General features: G+C 34.4%; 1 protein-coding gene, 1 non-coding gene and 1 pseudogene across 2 annotated transcripts in view; 1 reads left to right on the top strand and 2 right to left on the bottom strand.

The window, feature by feature from the left end:
* Window positions 1-23,335, bottom strand: part of PSMD14 (proteasome 26S subunit, non-ATPase 14) — a 123,617-nt gene that overhangs the window by 37,648 nt on the left and 62,634 nt on the right. Inside the window, exons 3-6 of the mRNA XM_049773360.1 lie at window positions 12,164-12,235; window positions 11,568-11,687; window positions 9,488-9,558; window positions 8,225-8,375 (exon numbers count right to left, since the gene is read on the bottom strand). Coding sequence (XP_049629317.1) covers window positions 8,225-8,375; window positions 9,488-9,558; window positions 11,568-11,687; window positions 12,164-12,235 — 414 coding nt within the window. The remainder of the gene's footprint in view (window positions 1-8,224; window positions 8,376-9,487; window positions 9,559-11,567; window positions 11,688-12,163; window positions 12,236-23,335) is intronic.
* Window positions 19,381-19,486, bottom strand: LOC126009937 (uncharacterized; annotated as a pseudogene).
* LOC126009941 (small nucleolar RNA SNORA72) lies at window positions 21,205-21,337 on the top strand. The gene has a single exon (XR_007496099.1). It is a non-coding gene; the product is annotated as a small nucleolar RNA SNORA72 (small nucleolar RNA).

Raw genomic sequence — 23,335 nt, 5'->3', positions numbered from 1 at the left:
TAAAATGAAAAAGAAATTTGGCTTCCTTTCTACCACATTCCTAAAATCTATTTGGCCCACTGTCCTTATTTTGGGAAAAAAAAATATTATAATACTCAGCAACCACCTAGAAATCTGTCTTCAAGCAAGAAAATAACTAACTATATCAGGGCTACTTACCACCCCCTGAGATAATCCCAGTGACCCCAGAGAAAGAAAAGTGGTAGTACTACCTGCTTTAGAGAACATTAGCGACAAACTACAATATAACTGGTAAATTTATTGGCAGTTCCACACAAAGGGATAAAAGACAATAGAATATAAAGACTGGAGAGATGGTATAGTTATCAAAATACTTGCCAGCACACAATTGACTGGGTTTGATCCCCAGTACTGCGTATTGTCTCCTCAGCACCACCAAGATGATATCTGGGTACAGCTAGGTGTGACCCCAAAACAGACAGTATAGACTTAAAGGCTAGGATTTAACCATGCTAATTTGGTAGTAGTAGACAAATAGATAAGGATATAAAAGATCTCTATATATTTTTATGCTTTAACATCTCTTTCAAAGAAAAATGCAAATATAACCAGCATGTTATAGAAATGTGAGGCAGAATGATTCAAGTTCTAAGGTTCAATGAAAAAGGTAGGGGCCCCTATCTAGAAGATATAAATAAAATTAAAAGGAAAAAAATGGGGGAACAGATGTGGCAAGGGTATTTGTTTGTTTGTTTTTGCATAGGCACAGTAAACATTGGTGAAATTCCCTTGGTCTAAGAGATATATAGAGTCCCCACCCACAATGAATACTGTCATAAGACCAACTACAGGCTTCAGGCATGTTGGCTGCCCAACCCCAAGGTCTTTCTTTATGGTCCCAGAAAAGGTTCTGCTCAGTTGCGGTTGTCAAAGTCAGTCTTCTGTAATTAGAGATCTTGGTTTTTGCACAGATCCTAGGATAAAGTCTTTCTTTATGGTCCCAGGAAAAGTTCTGCTCAGTCACAATTGTCATAGTCAGTCTTCTGTAATTAAAGATCTTGGTTTTTGCAGATCCAAGGATGAAGTGTGTTCTGGTTTCATCTTATCATTAGGTGGTGAGTTAGGGCAACCTGCCCTTAGATCAAGTTGTTGCTGTTTCATCATCATCAGAGTGTCATATGAAACTATCCTGGAGCAGGTTGGTGCCAGGCCGCATTCAAGCCTCCCCCAGGGGGAGTTTGATTCCTGGTATTAGTGCAGAAAAATGTGCCGGATCCAATGCAGGGATATCAGGTTCAGGGCTAGTCGGTTGATGTCTGATCATTTGAGGTGTAAGTCAAGTCCCCATGACAAATGTTCAAGGTGAAAGGAAAGGACCAAACTTTTAGTTTTGTTTTTGGGCTACACTTGGTGACGCTCAGGGGTTACTCCTGGCTATGCGCTCAGAAATCGCTCCTGACTTAGGGGACCATATGGGATGCCAGGGGATCAAACCAAGGTTCATCCTGGATCAGCAGCGTGTAAGGCAAATATCTTATGCTTGTACCACCGCTCCAGCCCCTCAAACTTTTAACAGATTCAGCCTTCTCATCTGCATCATTCCCCAGAGAAATATTCCAAGAAAAAATATTAAGTACACAATAAAAAACCACTCATTTTTAAGAGCATGCTTGAAATAGCTGGTATATACAAAAATATAGAAAGAAAAAGGCCTTTGTTTCTTTTGCAATTATCTCATTTTCCTAAGGTGAGCTCTTGGCAACATTTTCAGAACTATCCCATTCTATTTTTTAAATATATGCTAGTTAAACCAGGGTTTAAAATGAAAAAAGGGAGAGAGAGGGAGAGAGAGAGGGAGAGGGAGAGAGAGAGAGAGAGAGAGAGAGAGAGAGAGAGAGAGAGAGAGAATGTTTGCTCTAGAGGCAGGCAAGGGGAGAGGACAAGAATCAAACTGGGGACATTGATGGTGGGAAATGTGCACTGGTGAAGGGAAGGCTGTTGGAGATTGCATAAGTGAAACTCAATCATGAAAAACTTTTTAACTATCTCACAATGATTCAAAATAAATTAAAAAAAATATATGCTAGTTGTTAATCCTTTCAAGTATCAGTTGTTTTAGCCTTTGAATAAAAGTGTCACTTAGAGGCTGGAGTGATAGTGCTTACCTTGCATGTGGCTGATCTAAGTTCAATCCCCCACACATTTCATATTGTCCCCCAGCATTACTATAAGTAATTGCTGAGCAGAACGTCAAGAGTAATCCTTGAGTACTAGTGGGTGTGGTCCCCAAATTTTTTTTTAAAAAAAAAGGTCATTTATTAGACTGTAGAGTTAAGTACAAATTAAGGCTCAAGTCTTGAATGTAGCCAACTTAATGTATGTAGTTGTAGACTATGTCAGTAACACTATAAAATACCTTAACACTTATGGTGTGACCTTAAAGCACCAACTTAGGAAATGAACACACACCCTTTTTGGTAGAGAATAGGTGGGGTTCCAAGCCCCCAAATACTGCTTGGAAGGTCTTTCCTCTGATCTTTCATTATATAGCTCTCACATGGCACTATGTGTGTTAATCGTTATTTATTACTTAAAATACTGTTTAGTTTTGGGGACCATACCTGGCAGTGCTCAGGGGTACCTGGTTCTGTGCTAAATGATCATCCCTTGTGGAGCTAGGAAACCATATGGGGTTCCAGAATTAAACCTGAGTAGGCCATGCGCAAAGCAAGCATCCTACCCTACCTCTATGGCTCCTAAAGCATCAATTTTTTATTTACATCTGGCCTTTATATTTTTAACTACTTGTGTGTATATACATACACATAGATATATACATGCATAAGTATGCACATATTTCAAGTAACAAAAGCTAAAATAAAAACATTACTTGCAGTTTTAATATCTTAAAACTTTCTTATACATGATTTCTTGATGAAATAAATATGTTATACAGAAAAGATCTAATATAAATATCTGAAAATAAGTTTCTTAGAACAGTCATTCCCTAATTCTTTTCTCTTTATTGGCATTTATTCTTGAAGGCCTAATTTTTTTTAAGATACTGATTAAATATAAAAACAAATTTCACTCAGTTTACATTCTCATGTATCATAGGAATATATCAAATCAAAGGTTCTCAGCTCAAGGAAACTTTTAATAATTTTCTTGAATTGAATCATTATTATTGAGTGATATCCCACCTACCTCTCAAAACTTAGTTCAACCATCACCTATTTTTGTATAGCTTTTATGTACTTCTAATTAACTTGTATTTACTATTTAAAGTGTAAAAGTAGTATTTCGTTGCATACTAGCAATGCAATGTTCTTAGTATTTGTTGACTTATTTCCAACTCTTAAAAATTAACATATACTCAGAAATCGTATCAGTGCATTTTATATCAGTAATATTTGTATCATATCAGTACATCAGGAGAATTATCAGCCTATATTCTATATACAGATAAATGTAAAATATATTACGTCAAAATGCAAAATTAAGAACACACAATTTATGTTTACTGGCTCACTAGTGAGTCTAAATGTATCATTTACCATCTTTCCTTTTATGGGACACATCTGGCAATGGAAAGTGGAATGCCTGCTGTGCTCAAGAGTGATCCCTAGTGGTAATTGCAGACCACAGGAAGAGGTATCAGAGACTGAACTGCAGTTGACTACATTACAAGGTAAAGTATCTTTTTAACTCTGATTTATCTTTTCAGCCACTAACATCTTGAACACAGATCACTTTAAAAATCTATCCCAAAATCAATCATTATATAACAGGAGTAATAGGTATATTTAAGACATGCCTGATAGACCTACAATTACATTATAAAGTCTATTGTGGGGCTAAAGTTGTATGCAACAGACCAGGATTTGATCCCTGGCTACCCAAATGGTCTCCAAGTCTTCCTGAGCAGAGAACAGGCATAAGCTCTGAGCACTGCCAAGTGTCTCCCCCCACAAGTCTATTGCATATTTCTGTTCAGATTAAATAAAAATTTTCCAAGAAAATTCAGTGTGAAGACTATTTTGAACTAAATGGTTCTTAGTAATTACTTAATAATAAAGAACAGGTAAAAAAGAGTTTTAGAAGTCAGGTGGTAACATCTGAACATCTTACTAAGGAAAATGTATAGATATATTACAAATCAAATTAACTTCTGAAATTGCTATTGCATGAGGTCTACTTGTGGAGTGACATGCAAGATAACAACACATTTACCTAAGAAACTGCCACTCTGCACCTTGAGGAACTTAAGCTTAAAATGTCTCTTACAAATAAGTAAAACAGTCTTAAAAACTATTTCACTTACTAGCTCACAGCAAAGCTACCTTTGATCTTACTCTATTTGCTTTCTTGTTTGGGGGGCCACACTGATGGTACTCAGGGCTCAGGAATGACTCCTGATGGTGCTGTTATCAAACCCAGGTCATTTGCGTGCAACGCAAATGCCTAACTGCATTTGAATTCTTCAGTCCTAATTTTACTTTATTTAAATCATAAAAGTTGCTATAATTTATCTTCACCTTTATCATTTAAAAGCATTTATGTAACTACATGATAGTGAATGAAGTCTTAATATTGTGTATTTAATTATTTATGCTTGTTTTAGGATTTGGTCTTGGAAATACCACAAACGTGGTGACACTTGCTCTTCCTCACAATTTAAAACAATGTATGAAGTTGATATTATGAGAAATATCAATTAATATACAGTACCTACTATAAATGGTAGGGAGTAATTGAGAACCTAAGAGAAAGTGTGTGTGGATAATTCTTTCCCTCACTTAATGTGTAATGCCTATCCATACAAATTATAAGAATCTGTCATACAGGGGCCGGGTAGGTGGCGCTGAAGGTAAGGTGTCTGCCTTGCAAGCGCTAGCCAAGGAAGGACCGCGGTTCGATCCCCCGGCGTCCCATATGGTCCCCCCAAGCCAGGGGCGATTTCTGAGCACATAGCCAGGAGTAACCCCTGAGCGTCAAACGGGTGTGGCCCAAAAACCAAAAAAAAAAAAAAAAAAAAGAATCTGTCATACATGGATATATTGTCATATATGGATATATCATGGATGTATATGGAATCTATTATGCTGAGTGAAATAAGTCAGAAGGAGAGAGATAGACACAGAATGTTCTCACTAATCTATGGGTTTTGAGAAAAATAAAAGACATTTGTGCAATGATTCTCAGAGACAAAAGAGAGGAAGACTGGAAGGCCCAGCTTACGACTTGAAGCCTACCACAGAGTGATGAGTGCAGTTAGAGAAATAATTACACTGAGAACGATCATAACAAAATGTGACTAAATGAGGGAAGTAGAAAGCCTGTCTAGAGCACAGGCCAGTGTGGGGTGGGGAGGAGGGACACTTGGGACTTTGGTGATGGGAATGTTTCACTGGTGAAGGTTTTTTTTTTTTTTTAAATAAAAATAAAGAAAGAAAAAAAAATGAAAAAAAATTCTGTCATACCCTTAGTATCACTTTCCATTCTTTTGAATTACTCTCATTTATAATTGACTAATATAAAAGAATATAACTTTTCAGTCTAAAAGTTTATAGATCTTGGGGCCGGGTTCGGTGGCGCTAGAGGTAAGGTGTCTGCCTTGCCAGCGCTAACCTAGGACAGACCGCAGTTCGTTCGATCCCCCGGCGTCCCATATGGTCCTCCAAGCCAGGAGCGACTTCTGAGCTTATAGCCAGGAGTAATCCCTGAGCATTACTGGGTGTGGCCCCTCCCCCCCAAAAAAAGTTCATAGATCTTGAGAGTTGTATCATTATTCACCTGCTTAATTAGGACTTAGACCATAAGTTTTTATCCTTTGGTAAAATGGAATGGTTTCACTTAAATAGTTAATATTGAAATTCACAAAGATATAAATATAAAGATACATAGAAAAGAGATTTAAGCAGAGAATCAATTTAAATCATTTGCATATAGCTTATTATTTTAATCATTGATATCATTATTGCCTTTGACAGCTTTTAATTAATTGTAAGAAAGAGGGCGGGAGAATCCAGTTATTCATTTTCTTTTTTAAGTTTTATTCTTAATTTTCATTTTTTTGATAAAACTTAATAACCGTCATTAATTTTTAAAAGACATGTAGAAAACAAGGACTAAAAACGTATTAAAAAGAGAAACTACACTTAATAACATTCTGATTAGCAGTATTTAAGAATAAAACGCAAATAACTACGATGAATACTGAAACACTTATTAAGCATTTGCTGGGATCAATGATGTAACTAGAACACTTCAGTCATGGTTTTGCTAGCATTTAACTTGATTCAAGAGTTTGGAGAGGTTTAATGCTGAAAGGATCATAATTAAACTCAGAAACTTTGTATAGGTAAATTTGCATAACTGACAAAGAATTGAATCCTTTTTACAGGTGATGTAATTACATGACTTTGTATTTTAGGTACAACTAGGACCCCAATCAGTAATTATAAACTCATTTATACCTGATATTTTCCAAAGACCTGCTATATGACTTTATAATTTTAGGTACTTAAAAATACTACATTTTACCAGATAACACATCATATGTTAAGTATTCTTTAATGAAATGCATACTTTAAAATGTATCATGATTATTTAAAATGAAAATTACAATGCCATACTTAAACTAAGTCTTGAAACTAAAACTAAAATGCTATAAACAAAAAGCAGAAAATAAAATATTCTTTATTTTTCATTCAAGTCAGTATTTTCAAACTTGTGACCATAAAAAAATCATAAATTAAAAAATGTCACATTAGTACCATGAAACAGAATTCTTAAAAATTAAGCTTAAAATTATTCATTAAAATATTACAGAGGTTGCTTATTAGCTATTGTTATGTTCTAAAATATACTTCAATTTGCTAACTACAGATATACTAAAAAGACACATCAAAATTTACATATTACATTGTATGTACTTTAATAAAATTAAGTCAATGATTTTCAACTTCTTTAACTTTGTTCAATAAAACTACATTAGAAAAAGAGGAGATAAACTGAACTAGAGCAAGTACAAGAAGTTATTCATTCAGAATTGCCTAGTATACTAACTTCTATTATTATTGTTTTCATGGCTACTCTCATTGAAAAGCTAAATCACATCTAATAAGATCATGATTTAGAGAAGACCTCAATTTCTACTCATCATAATAATATTATGTCAAAAAATTTTCAACTTCAAATTCATGACAGATAAAAACTCCCATGTTTTAACAGTTATATTTAGTTTGTTTGAGCTGGTGAGCAGATGTAAATGTAATCTGCAATACTATCAAACTCCAGGTCTTATTGATAGCAAGCTATTATTTACTTTTAAGTGCTCTAAAAATTATTTGTAAAGCTACATAAAGAAGGATTTCATAAATGTATTGTGATTTTATTTTAACAATTATTCTACACTACAATGGAAGTAACATGCTCAAACAAGACACCTCAGCAGTATTTTAAAGCAGTAACCACCTAGCCAATTTCTGTATGTTCTGTAGTTTTTCTAATCCACTCTCCCTGTGGTTGAGCAAAATCGAATTGCCTCTCACATTTGCAGACAGCTCTGTGAAGGTGATAATAGAGCTGCTCCCTGCTGTCATGAGGCAGGAAATAGGAAAATGGCATATGGGGCTAGAAAGAAAGAAATAAAAAAAAGGGAAAAAAAAGGGGAAAAAAAAGGGAAAAAAGAACGAACAACAACAAAAAAGAATTAAATAAGAACAAAAGAGATTTCAACAAAGAACAACTATAACCCATATGCTTTGTAAGTTAATCTCTTTTCAGAATCATTTAGCATATTTAATCATTCATCTGTGTCCTCACTCCAAACATAGATGGTTGTTACCAAATCTTTGGGGGCAAGTTTTTATTAGGTATTAGGAGTCTAAATCTCCAGAATATGTACCTGTATAATATCTGCAAAATAGAACTCTTAAAATTAGATATTTTGAGTGCTAGGTGAACTAATCTTAAATAAAGCAAGGATTGGTCAATGCCTATGCTTAATATTTCTGTGAAATACAAAAATAAGTTAAATACGAAGCAAGAGCTAACTGAAGCTTAGAGAAACAAATCTCTAAATAGTTAAATTGCTAATAATACCAAGACATATTTATAAACTTGTAATCAGAGGTTTAAAATATATATATTAACTTAGGGCTTTGGTGTGTATAATTAAGACTCCTGCTTTAAACAAAATATGCTTTAAACTTTGTATAGCGGCAGTAGAGGCTAAGAAACATAGAAACTACTCTACCTTTCCTTTTACACTCTGAATGGGATCCACAACCACTGCCACAGCTCTCTCCGACAAGGCTTCAAAGCTCTGCTGAGTGTTGATATCCACACCAGAAAGCCAACAGCCGAAGCCAGGGTGACTGTGATACCAACCAACAACCATCTCGGGCCTGAAACAAAGAGGGCATTCAGCTATTCTGAAGAGAACAAGTATTGCATTTTTGATATGAAAAGAAACAACACACTAACAGGGTATAAATTAAGAAAAGATGAAAAACACACAGGTGTGAAAAAGCACCATTAGGAACACTGAAATCATATACCATATTATCCAGAAAACATGGAAATGAGAAAGTGTGACAAAGCAGTGCTATCATTAAGAGATACACATTAGCAGTGGTAGATAAGGCTTTCAGTTTTTCACCTTGTTACCACACTTTCTCAGAGCCAGTTTTTACCCTTTCAGCATTCGAGTAAATATCTACTCTTTAACTCCTTAGCTCTGGGAGTTGGATTTTCCAAGCAGAGTACATTTTTAACAATGGACACCAGGATCCACTGTTGTGAAAGGATTAAATATCAATTAAACCAGCAGTAGAACTAGGAACTCAGTCAAAAACCAATTTGCACTCGTCTGCTCAGCTGCTGAGCCTTTTGCTAACATTAATTTTGAAGTTTTTTCCACAGTAAAAGAATTTGAGCAAAAGAATGATAACTACAGAGATTTAATCTGGGAGTAAAATCTAGATAAAATTTGAATAACTGCATTATACTTTTCCAGTCTTTAATGCATATGCCTACAAGTATAATAAAATATGAAAAGCTAATCTAGAAACTCTTAAATACATTAAGCAAACAAGCTCTTTCCAATATAAATGATTATATGGAGGGCCAAAGAGATAGTACAGTGGTTAAAGTGCTGCCTCACAAGCAGAAAACCCGGGTTCAATCCCTGGGACCACTTGTGGTCCCCAAAGCTCATCAGAATATAGATCGAAAATCAAGAAACTTAAAAAAAAAAAAAAAACTAGATGATAATTCTAAACCAAAAGATAATGAACAGAGGGAACTTAGCCCAAGCATATTAATAAGTGACAACCAAACATCTTAGTAAAAAATTGTGAGAAATTTTATTGAAATTTGGAAATAGATATGATATACATGTTGCAGAGCACTGATACTATTTTTCCCTGAGAAATATCCATAACTATCTATAATTTTGAAATATACTTTAAAAACATTTCCTATTTTCTGTATTAATAGTCATTTATATATTACTTACCTTCCTGTCTGCTTCAACATGTCCAACATTTTAGCTTGGAACACAGGATCAACAGCTTCCACACTGACACCCTAGTATAGGAAAATATGAATTTTTATAAGGAGAAAAGTCTTCACATTATAATGTAAAATGTCGGGGCTGGAGAGATAGCATGGAGGTAAGGCGTTTGCCTTTCATGCAAAAGGACGGTGGTTTGAATCCTGGCATCCCATATGGACCCCCGTGCATGCCAGGAGCGATTTCTAAACCTGGAGCTAGGAGTGAACCCTGAGCGCTGCCGGGTGTGTCCCAAAAACAAAAGACAAAATACGAACAAACAGAAAAAAAGTAAAATGTCAGTGTTTTCCCAACTCCTGAGGAGGATTAGAACCATCCATGAGGAGGAAGGAGGAAGTAGCCTTGGTACAATAGGGGATGGTTGAGTAATTTTTTTTTTTATGAAAAGGGAGGGAAGATCAGTGAACCTGGTAGCTTGTTAAGAAATGTACAGGAAGTTAGGTGCTTGCCATTCAAGCAATTGACCTTGCTTCAATCCTCAGCTATATATTTGATGATATCCTGAGCATTGCCAAGAGTAACTTCCCAGCCCAAAAAAGCTAGTCACTCAAACTATGAATATTATTGTAGAGAAGCAAATAATTTTATAGGTTCAGATACTCATACTTAATAGACATTTATATAATTCAGTCAAAAGTCATCTAAAAAATCAATAAAATTTCTAAAATTGTGACATATCAATCTGTTTTTTAATAAATTGAGATAATTTTCAGAACCTATTTAAGAGTTTATGGCCATGGCTAAGCCAAATAATTGAAATAGTATTTTTGTAGGGGGGCCTATACTGCCTTGATCTAGCAAGCATATGTATTTCCTAATGGCATCTTCAGTAGCTGATAAGTACTAACTCCCCCACCCTCAGCTCTAAAAATATTCAGCTATTATAAATTTTGCATTTAAGAAGGAAAGTTATTTACAAATTTCTCAGAGTTATTTTGCTAGTTTGTAGTTTGTTTGGGGTGGTGATTTGGGATGGAAGGAAATTTAGTGATTACATTAGAGCAATTTGATAGACTGAATAGAAAATACACTTGTGAATATATCTCAAATAAGCATTCACACATTTCAGACAAAACATTCTTCACTAGAGTAAATACGCACTTTTAAATGGTAGATCACTTTGCTACTTCAACTTAAAATGCTCTAGAAAACAAATAACCTAATTTTAAATATATTGTTTATCACTAGTATCTATTCTACCATAGTATGTCAGTAAAGAACATCAAAGAGTAAAGTCTTAAGATAACAATTCTTTAAATTCTGATTTTTACATGGCTCCTAAATACTGCATATTAGAAAATTATTCATCAGAAAAATATTTAGGTATTTTTCTAGGTAAATAGATGACAAGAATTTGTTTGCTATTTCTGAGTAGAATAGTTACTGTCTTGAACTATTTTATTGAATTCAAGTTTACATCTATCTATATATTTAATTCATTAAAAAAACTCCTAGAAATTGATTAATATTTTCTAAACAGAAGTAGATAACTTCAAGTCTATAAGGAATATATTTTTTCTATAAACAAATTACCATGCCTGCATAATAATGAAAATTTTCTAGTTTTTAACTAAAAAATTATCAATAAGAAAATGGGGTCATATTTCCAAATAGTGAATCTTTTTAAATAATCAAACAAGTACTTAATCACTTTATAGTTAATGACTAATAAATCCATTATTCCATATTAGTTAAAGCTGGTGATGGGGATTTTGGGTCATACCTGGTGAAACTCAGGCGTTACTCCTGGCTATGCACTCAGAAATTGCTCCTGGCTTGGGAGACCTTATGGGATGCCGAGAAATCAAACTTTGGTCTGTCCTGGGTCAGCTGCATACAAGGCCAATGCCCTACCACTGCACCATTGCTCCAGCACCATGACTTAATTGTTTTTAATACAGCATCTTTTATAATTATGTTTATAGTGATTTTTGCATCAGGAAGAGAAAACAAAATGATGAAAAATTTTGCACAGAAGAAAACAAAACATTTACTTCTATAGTACAATAATAAAAGTACTCACTGTTCCTGACTGTGGCATAGCAAACACATCAATCACTCTGACAGTATAATCATCAACAAATTCTCCAAGCATTAAACCCATAACTTCCATTGGAACTCCAGCACGACCATGTTTTAACATCTGTAAAGAAGAAAAGATGAGAATGTAGAGTAGAGTGTGAGAGGAGGAGGGAGGGAGGAAGGGAGAAAGAGATGGAGGAAGGGAGGGAGGAAGGAAGGGAGGGAGGGAGGAAGGAAGGAGGAAGGAAGGAAGGAAGGAAGGAAGGAAGGAAGGAAGGAAGGAAGGAAGGAAGGAAGGAAGGAAGGAAGGAAGGAAGGAAGGAGAGGGAGGGAGGGAGGGAGGGAGGGAGGGAGGGAGGGGAAGGGAGGGAGGGAGGGAGGGAGAGGAAGGGAGGGAGGGAGGGAGGGAGGGAGGAAGGGAGGGAGGCAAGAAGGGAGGGAGGGGGGAAGGAGGGAGGGAAGAAAGGTACAATTATTTAGGAAAACACCATTGATGTCTATAAAGTAATACCTTGTGTTTGAGAGGATTAAGCAAGAAATTCCAAAGTTCAAGATACAGTGAAAGATAACAGAATAGTAACTCTGCTCAGTACTTACTTTTAATAGAGCCAGGGAAGAGATATAAACTTGTTCTGCCGTGTCTACTGCAGGAGCATCTGTAGGTGGTCCCTAAAAACAAGCACATCAATTATTTAAAAACACAGTTTATAGTTAATACAGTTTTTCCCTACCTAAATGTTATTGCTTTAAAATAGTATGGTCAAAGCATGTCAAGTAGCTTTTTATTCAGTACAAATAAAAATAATCATAACAAGTTTAAAACAAACAGAAGACTAACAGAAAATAAATCACTTAATACTCAAGCAAGCATCCCATGTCCATACAGTAAATATTTCAGCAATGCTATAAATTAACTATAACATATACAATAATGATACAAGATTATAATAATTATATCCTTGGCTATAAAATCACCATAACATTTAGATACAATTCTGACTTTAATATGAATTTTAAAAAATAACAGACTATTAAAATTAATAGAAGAATAAGCAACTTTTCTGGGCTTCGTTTTCAGCTACAAGATAAGTAGATTAAGACTATGGAGCCTCTGCAAAGATCAGATGTAGAATGGAGACAGGGAAGGCAGAAGACTTCTAATCCCTTGGTGAAAGAACTGTGAACAACATATTCTGTACTTCAGCTGATCAAGTTGCTCCCCTCCCCCTATACAATAAAAATTTAACACAATTGGCCAGGTGTGAACACACTGATTGAGACAGGTGACTACCACAAAAATACATCCAAATCTTGACCACACCTTTTGAAAAAAGAAATTCTTTATCTGATTCACTAAAGATACACAGTTACAAAGTTGCTCAAGACAGAAAATCAGTCCTATAACCCTTTACCAATGCACATTTCCCTCCATCACCAATGTCCCCAGTTTCCCTCCTGCCCGCATCCTAGCCTTTCTGTAGCATTCTCTTCTTTCTCTCTCTGTCTCTCTCTCTGTCTATCTCTGTCTGTTTCTCTCTCTTCCTCTCTCCCCCCTCCTTTTTTTCTTTTAAACACTGTGGTTTGCAATATTGTTATTGAAGGGTTATCATGAATATCACGTTATTTCCTATCAGCACCCAGTTCTTGTTCATAGTGATCATTTTGACCACCACCTTTAAAACAAATACAGCTAACAAATGTAAAAGGGGCTAAGGAAGGTACCATATCCCTGGAAGTACTCTCCTCTTCATCAGGAACAAAAAAGAAAACCGAAACCCAAAACTCATTTGACTAAAACATTTCAAGAAGTCTTCTCGAAAGACTTTTTATTCTGCTGCAACTAGTATACAAGGAACAAACTTGGCTTTTACTAGTGGGCAGTTTGGGAACTAAAATAAGATATGATACAACTGCCAGGTTCCACTTTACCTAAAATTCCCTTTTCTTGGCAATAATTGTATTATAGAAAGTCCATTTGCTGTCTAAATGCTTAAGTCTCAATATTCTATCTCAGTTTCATGGGTTTACTTACAAAAATTAAATGTTTTACTCACTGCATTTCCCTCTTGCAATTATATGTGTATTTTTTCTTGATAACAAGCTAAATCCCATGATTTGGGGAAGTGGAGCTTGTTTAAAACTTCATAATATTTACTGGAAGCAGTAAGTATAAAAGTGTCTAAAATAACTTTTCTCTAAATACAAGACACAATAGGTTCTTTCCTTAGAGAGTTCAAAATAAATAAATAAATAAAAATCCTTCAAATTTTATGTTTATAAACAAATGCTAGGTAATAAAATTAGAACAAATCATGACATTAGTAACACAATAAATTTTACTGCATTTCTTTTTGGTTTTTTGGGCCACACCCGGCGGTGCTCAGGGGTTACTCCTGGTTGTCTGCTCAGAAATAGCTCCTGGCAGGCACGGGGGACCATATGGGACACCGGGATTTGAACCAAACACCTTTGGTCCTGGATCGGCTGCTTGCAAGGCAAACACCGCTGTGCTATCTTTCCGGGCCCTTTACTGCATTTCTTATAAACAGGAATAAATTTCTTTCAAAATAATAATTTGAATTTACATTTTAAGTGATTTGTGCCAAAACACTGCTTGAGGTCACCATAAAAATACTACATGATAAAAATATTTTAATTGTTTTCATCTTAAAAAGTTAAAATTTATTTCCAGATCAACTTAAAAATTACATATGGAGAAAGAAGTTAAAATCATAGTTGTTACCATAATATTTCTCAGCTTGTTAAGAAAGGATATAAAATATATCATAAAAATGTATTGTTGACATTCTAGAAATAATTTCTGCCATCACTATAGACAATATATATGTATATATATACATGTACATATAAAGCATATGTAGGCAGACTGCTGAGCACACAGTAAAAAACTGAGTATTGTTTGAAATAATAAATGGGGTAATTTGTAGTACTGAAAGTCAAACAGGAATAAAAATAAAAATTAAAGATAGATCCCCTAAGAACAGCAAGAAAAAAAAAGTCATATTTAAGAAAACCACTATCAGCAGGTATCACAATAAAAACTGTAAAACCAGAAGACAGCAGTAAGCTATATTCAAAGTGCTGGAAATATCTATCTTGTCACTAAGTTTCATTACATAATCACACTGATTTTATGCAAAACTATCATAGTTCTAAAAAATAAGCTGTAGATATACTAAAGTTTTTTGTGTGTGTGTGTGCCTGAACTGTGCTGGCTGTACTTAAAAAGGGTACAGACATCGTATGATGAAATATTGGAAGTGAACACATAGTTCTGAAAGAGCTATAGTTACTCAGACAAACAACAGTACAAGAAACTCAGTGGCATTTAAACTGGCCCTTAAGGAAAAAAATTAAGGAACTTCTATAAAAGAAAAGGCAGTATTTGGAAGTAGTAAAATATCTAAAAAGATGTAGAAAGAAAAGTAATAATAAGGACTCAGAATGAACTCTATATTTATGTGTTTTCAATTCAATTTAGACTTAGAGCTTTTAACAAGGTCAGAAACTTAAAATCTACGCTGTAGCCTCACAGTAATCTCAAAACAAAAATATTGGAAAGAAACAAGAGAAAGAAATAGAACCAAATCACCACACAAAGGCAGTTATCAAATTACAGGAGAGGGCGTAAGAAAGATAACAAAGACATGGAAAACAGCAATCAATCTTTACAAAAACTTCTTCCCTTTTCTTTCCCTTTTATTGCCATTGTCAAGGCTGTTCTTGCCTGAGAGTCATACTTCTTGGGGTGCCAAGCACTGCATCCAGTAGTGCTGTAGAGTGTACACTAATGTGGATGTTGTCAAAAACTGAACTTGTGGCCACATACCATGCAAACAAGATACTCTATCACTGACACACATTCCCAGTAATTTATGCAAAATATATAATTTAAGCTCAGCAATCAAAAGAAAATGGATCAGGAACAAAATTTGACCCTGTGAAGACACACATCTGAGCTTCATCGATAAAGTAGACTCAAAGTAAAAGGCTGGAAAACATTCATACATGTAAATGACAACCAAAAAAGGGGCAGAGACATATGAGACTGAAAAAGAAACAGGGCCAGGAACCAGGAGAAAACTGGAAAGACTGAAAAACATGCTTTGCATTGCAAGAGCTCCAGATTCAATTCCTTATAGCACATGGTTCCATGAGTAAAACCAGAGCATGCCTCAAGTAAAGAACAGGGAATAGCTCTTGAGAACAGCCAGGTGTGTGGCCCTTGCCTCCAAAAAGAAAAAATAATAATAAAAATAGGGGCAGGGGCTTGCCTTGTGTGTGGTGTAAGGGGTTTAGTACCTGGCAAACTGGATTGCCAGAAGTAATCCCTGAGTGCAGAGCCAGGAATAAGTGCTGATCACGTATAGGTGTAGTACAAAAACCAAAACCAAACAGCAAAAGATAAGGACAGACATTAGATAATAATGAGATCTACAGATAAAGGAACCATAAAGGAAATTTAACTCATTTACATATACCAAATGAAGGAATATAAAAATTTATTTATTTATTTATTTGTATTTATATACTTATTGTTTTGGCTTTAAGGACACACCTGGTTTATCACTCAAGGGACCATGTGGTGCTAGGGATCATGTGGTGTGGAAGTGGGCGGGCGGAGGAGTTGGAGGAAAAGGAGAGGAGGGTAACTAGTAGTGAGAAATGAACACTGATGAAGGGACGCGTGTTGGAACATTGTATGACAGAAAATCAACTAGCAACTTTTTAATTCTGTGTCTCACATAGTGATGTAAATTTAATAATAATAATTAAAAACATTTGCCTGAAAAATAAGTCATAAAAATGGAAATTATCAAGTATCTTTTTAAGCCAAATTGAAATAATGTCAACCATAAAAAAAAAAAAAGGCAGGGGGGTGGGAGAGTAAATCTCAGAGGCTAGACAACATTTTATTAAGTACAACGTCAATTTAAAATACAGCAGGTATGACACTGCTATGCATGTGGCTGACCTGGATTTTGGTGCCTGGCACCCCATATATTCCCCCAAACCTGTTGGGAGTGATCCTTAAATGTAGGGCCAAAATAAGCCCTGACACTGCTGGTTATGCCCGTCCCCCCCCCCAAAAAAAAAAGAAACAAAATCATACAATAAGAGTGAACCAAAACTAACAGAAAATAAGAGACACAACAAAAGTAGCACTGCAGTTTATAGCAACAGAGGTTACCAACACAAAAACAAGACAAGACACTATAAAAAGAACAAGGAGGGGTGGGAGAGTGTTCAAGGGTCTTTAGCACATAATTTCCTTACAAGAGACCTAAGTTTAATACCAGCACCACAAGTCTCTCCTGAACGCTGCAAGAAGTTACCCCTAAGCACTGAGCTAGGAGCAGCCCTTTACTTACCTCCTGGCCAAAAACACAGTTGCAAATCCTACCTTAGAGCCTATCATTAAAAGAATAATACAACTAAACTTTAAGAATGAATTAAAAAAAAAAAAGAATTCAAAAAAACAATATAAAAGGTGAAAATTAACCAAGAGCTGATTCTTTAAAAGAATAAAATAGAAAAACTGTTTAGCTGGACTTACTGAAAAAGAGAGACAACCTTTCTAATAGGAGCAAAATTGTAAAAGGAGAATTTTCAACAGGTATGTCAGAAATCAAAGAAAATACTACAACTTTATGTCATAAAGCTGGAAATCTAAAATAACTTATTATAATCCTATAACATGAATCCAGAGAAAATATTAAGCCTGAACAAAGTAATTAGACACAAGAAAATGTAAAACAATAAATAGTAAGTAATATGCTTCGGTCCCTCAAAAGCCCAATACCAAATTACTTCATAGTGGGCACCACCAATCCTATTATCCACCCTTTTCAAGTAGTTCCAAAAAATGAAATGAAAGAATTTTTTCCAAAACTAAAGGAGGGTGAGAGGAAGGGAGGGAGGGAGGAAATGAGGGAGGGAGGGAGGGAGGAAAATTCCTGACGAAGACACAACAAATCTCAACAAATTCATAGTGAATCAAATTTAGTGGTGTATTACAAGAATCATGCATCATGATCACCAAGTAGGACTTATTCTAGGGATTTAAGGATGGCTCAACATATTAAAATGTTATTAAAATACTAAAGTGTTCTATATGGTATTAAATGCCTACTAAAACATGTTGAAATTAATGTGATATATCATTATTATAAAAACTCAACATCTGTTGACTAAAAACTGACTAAAGTAAGAAGAAAACAAATCTCATATTAGATAGATAACAAATTTATAGCTAATACTATACAAAAATCTTTTCCCCTATGACTAAGAATGAGACAACAATGCCCATTTTCAGCACTATTATTTAAACTTATTTAATATTAAAGTATTAAATATAATATTTAATTTATTTAATACAGCACGGGAAGTATTAGCCACAGAAATCACAAAAGGAAAAAATATAAGACCAAACAGAAAAAAATAAAATTATTACTATTTGCAGGTAACATGATATCCTAAAGAACTCACTAAAAAACTCAGAAACATTGGGCTGGTGGCGCATCGGTAGGGCATTTGCATGCAGTTGACCTAGGATGGACTGCGGTTCGATCCCCTGGCATCCCATATGATTCCCTAAGCCAGGAGCGATTTCTGAGTGCATAGCAAGGAGTAACCCGTGATCATCGCCAGGTGTGCCCCAAAAGCCAAAAAAAAAAAAAAAAAGGCCCTCAGAAAACAAAAAACAATAAATACAGTAGGCGGCTACAAATAAACAAAATCAGCTAGGTATTTAAATACAAGCAGCAACCTAGAATAAAGAGGTCAAAAAGTATTACCATAAAATATGGGGTGATGGACTTCTACATCAAAAACTGTCAAAGTAAGCAGAAAGATATGCAGATATGACATTATAGTGTATGCTTATGAATTAGAAGATTTAACAGTGCTAAAAGAATTTTACAAGGGACCAGAGCAATAGTACATGGATTAAGGCATATGAATTGAATCTGGTCAGCCCTAATTCAATCCCAGAACCAAATGATCCCACGCTTTTCCTGGTATAGCCCTAAAGGATATCACATTGAATTGCTATGATACTCAGTATCAGCCTGATGATTTAGTGCTTGAGTGGTGAGAGGCAAAAATCATAAAATTCCTTATTCCTCCCCTCTAAGTTATCTTTCTGGCCCCAATTTCAACAGAGAATCTCTAAGATGTTTGGATTTGTTGTTGTTGTTGTTGTTGTTGTTGTTTTGGTTTTGTCCCATGCCAAGTGGTGTTTGGGGCATATTCCTGAATTTAAAAGAAGACTTACTCCTGGCAGTGCTTGCTGCCTTAGAGGAACATAAGGGGTACCAGGAACTGAACCTAGTTTGGCCACATGCAAGGAAAAAGCCTCACTAGCTGTACATCTCTATAGTCCCTAGTAAAATGTTATATTCACATTTTTAATGTTTGAAGGCTAACAAAGATATTACTAAATATATAACTCAGAATATGTTTCTAGTTATTCTTCTTGAAGAAGTTCTTGTGTGATGAATCCAAGACCTCACAAATTCAAAACAAACCTGTAAAAATGGAAAAAAACACTACATACAAATATCTGTTAAAATCATCAAGTCTAGTTAAAAATAAATTTATTAATTCTAAATAATATCAATGATCAGGACCCCAAACTATATATATTTAAGAAAGTTAGAAGGGGCTATGGATAGATGATAAATATATAACATTCTCTTAAGGAGGCTAAAATCATTAATCTGTTTTAAGTGTGGACTTTGTAAATTGTAATAGATAAAGACTGAACAATCTTTTGAGCAACTTTATTATTTTTCCGAGCCCTAACCATGCAAGAGACATTAATCTCAAATCATGCATACATTATATTCTATCTGCCTTTTGTAAGGAGGAACAGGTAAGGATTATCCTACCTGATGATCGTTTGAGCAACTATAAAATAATAAAAATCCATACCCACTTTAAAATAAACCAGTGAAGAAGAAACCCAAAGGTAAGACGTGATAAAAAAAACTAAGGAATCACTGAATAACATAAATTAAGATCAAATTTATTGATAATAAAAGTATTAATTCCTTTATTGAAGTCTCAAAATGGCTTTTAAATAAAAATTTGTGTATATACCTTTTACAAATAATAGTCAGCAAAATGATTAGCATGATTTTGTCAGTCTTAGCTATTTCTTTTTGTAGAAGAAGCCATAGTGCCCATTGTCTACTGTCTTTCTTGAATGATATATGGTACTTATTACATGAACAGATTTTCCGTATTAAATCATCTTAGTAGTACTGGAATAAATTATTCAAATATTATTTACTTTTTTCTTTAAGGATTTGTTTTTCTGTTAGTAAGTGAAATTGGTGTAGCGTTTTCTTTTTTTAGTTAAACTCGTCAGATTTTTACATTTTTATGCTAGATTTATAACATAGGAAAATTTTATAATTTCCCTTTTTGTTATAAAACATTTATATGTACTAAACCACTTATATCTCAAAAATCTGGACGAATTCATTGGCAAAACATTTGGCACTGAAGCAATTTATGGAGGTTAACTGTTAAAAACTTTTCAGTGAAAACCTCATATTGATGATCTCCACTGACACCAAAAATAACAGAAAAATTCAACATTGTTTTATGCTAAAATATGTAACAAACTTGGAAAAGTTTCCTAAGCATAATATATTTTAAAAGTTCACTGGGAATATCATGCTCACTGGTAAAATACGAAGTATTTCCTCTATGGTGATTCAAGATAAGGATGTTACTTTTTCACCACTTCAATTCAACAAAGTACAGCAAGTTATAGTCAGAAGAATTTAAAAAATTAAAAGCATCTAAATTATAAAAGGAAGAAAAATATCTTACTAAGGTTTTGTTTTTCTCTATGTAAAACCAAAACAAACAAACAAAAAAACCAACCTGAAAATTCCACATATACATGGAACACTTTTAAAACTAAATCGCAAAATAGCAGGTTACCAAAGTCAACACAAAAAAACCCTTTGCATTTCTAGTTAACAAGAAATATCATAGATAAAACAATCTAAAAAAAAGAACAAAACTGATACTTCTTAGTTCAGAACTTATTAAAAATATAATCCAAATTGTGCATTAATGACACAAAGACAGAGAGATTAACTGAATAGAATAGGAAGCTCAGTGATAAACCATCAGATATAAAGACAAATTATTTAAAAAAAAATGTTGAACTATACCCCAGTGATGCTTGAGGAACCATACATGGTCCTGAGGTTGAAATGCGGTTGCCACATACTAGGTATTAACCATATCACTTTTAACAAAGCTGTCAAAACTCAATAAGAAAAAGAGTATCTTTTCAACAATTGGTGCTGTGACCAGCATGTGCAAGAATGAAGTTGAACCTTTGCCTAACACAATATAAAAATTAACCCAAATAGACCATGAAGCCATGAACAAACTCTTAGATTAAGCTGTAGGATAAAATCCCCAAAACACTAAATATGGCTGATTTCTTAAATATACACACCTAAGACACAGGGAGCAACAGAAAAATACATATTATAACCTCTGATAATTAAAACAACCTGATATATAGGCCAAATACAGAAATTCATAATTGCCCAAAAGAAGATAATGGCCAGTCAAAAAGTACATGATTGCACATATTCTTGCTGTTCTGACTTTGTGATAATCAAGACAGGCTAAATATTAGCTATAAGACCATACATGTGTCCCTAGAGCTAGTTCTTTACTTACTTAGGTCTAGTCTTAGAAATGATGGTAGTTAAAAAGAAAAGTATATGAAATGAGGGGCCAGAGAAATAATACAGTGGGTAATGCACTTGTCTTGCATGTGTTGTTGTTCAGCTACTTTAAAGGTCCCTCAAGCCCCACCAGGAGTGAGTCCTAAGCTGAGACCCAGCTTACCTGAGGATGCAGGTATGGTAGAAAAGGTACATGGAATAATGTAGATTTATTAACGTTTTGGGAAATGCAAATCAAAACTAATGTATAATATATAAAGGTGTAGAAGATATAAAGTATAATATATCACTGTATACCCATTAGAACTACAACTATCAAAAAAACCCACAAGTCAGTGAAAAAAAAAAAAACCAACAACAACAATAAATAAAATCAGGTGGATTTAAGGGCTGGAATGCATTCCTCATGTTTACATGGTACAGAGTTCAATCTCTGGCATAACATATACATCTCCAAAGATCACACTGCTGGTTCTAGGAAGCACGGCATCAGACCCACGCACTGAACCTTCAGGTCAGCACAGTTGGGGAGAGTATTCCTAGGAGTATTTGGAACACCCCTTGACCCATTTCACAGAGAAAAAAAAAGTAGTCGGTGAGAACATGTATAATAAAATCACTATGAAGAAAATAGGACAATTTCCAAAAAAAAAAAAAAAAATGAATGATTTAGTAACTCTGGGTAACTACTCATAGGTATAATTTGTCCCAGGTATTTATCCAAATGAATACAGGCTATTGAAAAGTATTTATATACCAATCTTAATTTATAGTAAGATTATTCACAATAGTAAAAATGAGATACCCAAATGTAGATAGAATAAATGTGGCCTTAAGGGAGAAATTTTGTAATATACAACATGGATGAACCCTGAGGATATTAAATTAAATAAAAAAATGCCAATTACAGAAAAACAAATATTGCTATAATTCCACTTACACAAAACACTTAAAGCTTTTTTTCTGGTGGGGCCACACCTGGTGACACTCAGGGGTTACTCTTGGCTATTCACTCAGAAATTGCTCCTGGCTTGGGGGACCGTATGGGATACCAGGGGGTCGAACCATTGTCCGTCTGAGTCAGCTGCATGCAAGGCGAACACCTTACCACTTATACCACCGCTCCAGCCCCAAAACAATTAAAGCTTATTGATAGGCATAGTTTCAGGGGGGAAAAATAGCTTCCTATCTAATCTGGATGAAGATATTCCCTGTACAAATTCAAGTGAATAATTATAACAATGTAACACTGGCAACATAATCTAAAATTACTGAATATGAAAAAATTAACAAGAAAAAATTCTAAGAAAATAGCGGCCACACTTACAACAAAAAGTCAATACACAAATTAAAATACTAAAACCTTACTGGAAACATGGACAAAGAATACTTTAAAAACTAATTATATAAGCACATAAAATAAACATAAAAAATTTCCACCCTCATTGTTTGACCTCTGTTAATTAAGAAATGCCAATTAATACAGTAGATGTTGCCGTTTTTCTATCAAGTAACTTTTATAATGCCCAATTTTGGAGTAAACAAAATAAAAAGAGAAACTCAGCATTGTTGGGAATGTGAAATGGTATGATCTTAGAAAAACAACTCAGCGATATCTATCAATAGCTTCACAACTTTCTATACTTTTTAAGCCTACTTTTGCACTGTTAAAAATTAAATGAAAGAGTTTTTTTCATGAACCAGCAAGTTAACAATAGAGGCTTTTTAATACAAAAGCCTAAAAAACAAATAATAACTAATAATTAAAGAACACTACTGAAAGCCCCTTTTCTCTGATATCTCTGATGTTAGTTACGTTAACCTGTCATATTACCTAAAGTTCAAAGACTGCTACCTTGCTTCAGTGTTGAATATTCTTTAACTTTTAAACATTTGAATGATTCTTCTAATTAAAAAAAAAAAAAAGGCTATGATAAAGGAGCACAGAGACTGGAGCTACAAGGAGCGATTTCAGATCTTTCTCCCTTTCTGGAGGATATGTTAACAACAGAACATAAGTTAC

Source organism: Suncus etruscus, chromosome 5, assembly GCF_024139225.1.
Source record: "Suncus etruscus isolate mSunEtr1 chromosome 5, mSunEtr1.pri.cur, whole genome shotgun sequence".
Taxonomy (NCBI): domain Eukaryota; kingdom Metazoa; phylum Chordata; class Mammalia; order Eulipotyphla; family Soricidae; genus Suncus; species Suncus etruscus.
This window is presented reverse-complemented; position numbering and strand designations above follow the sequence as displayed.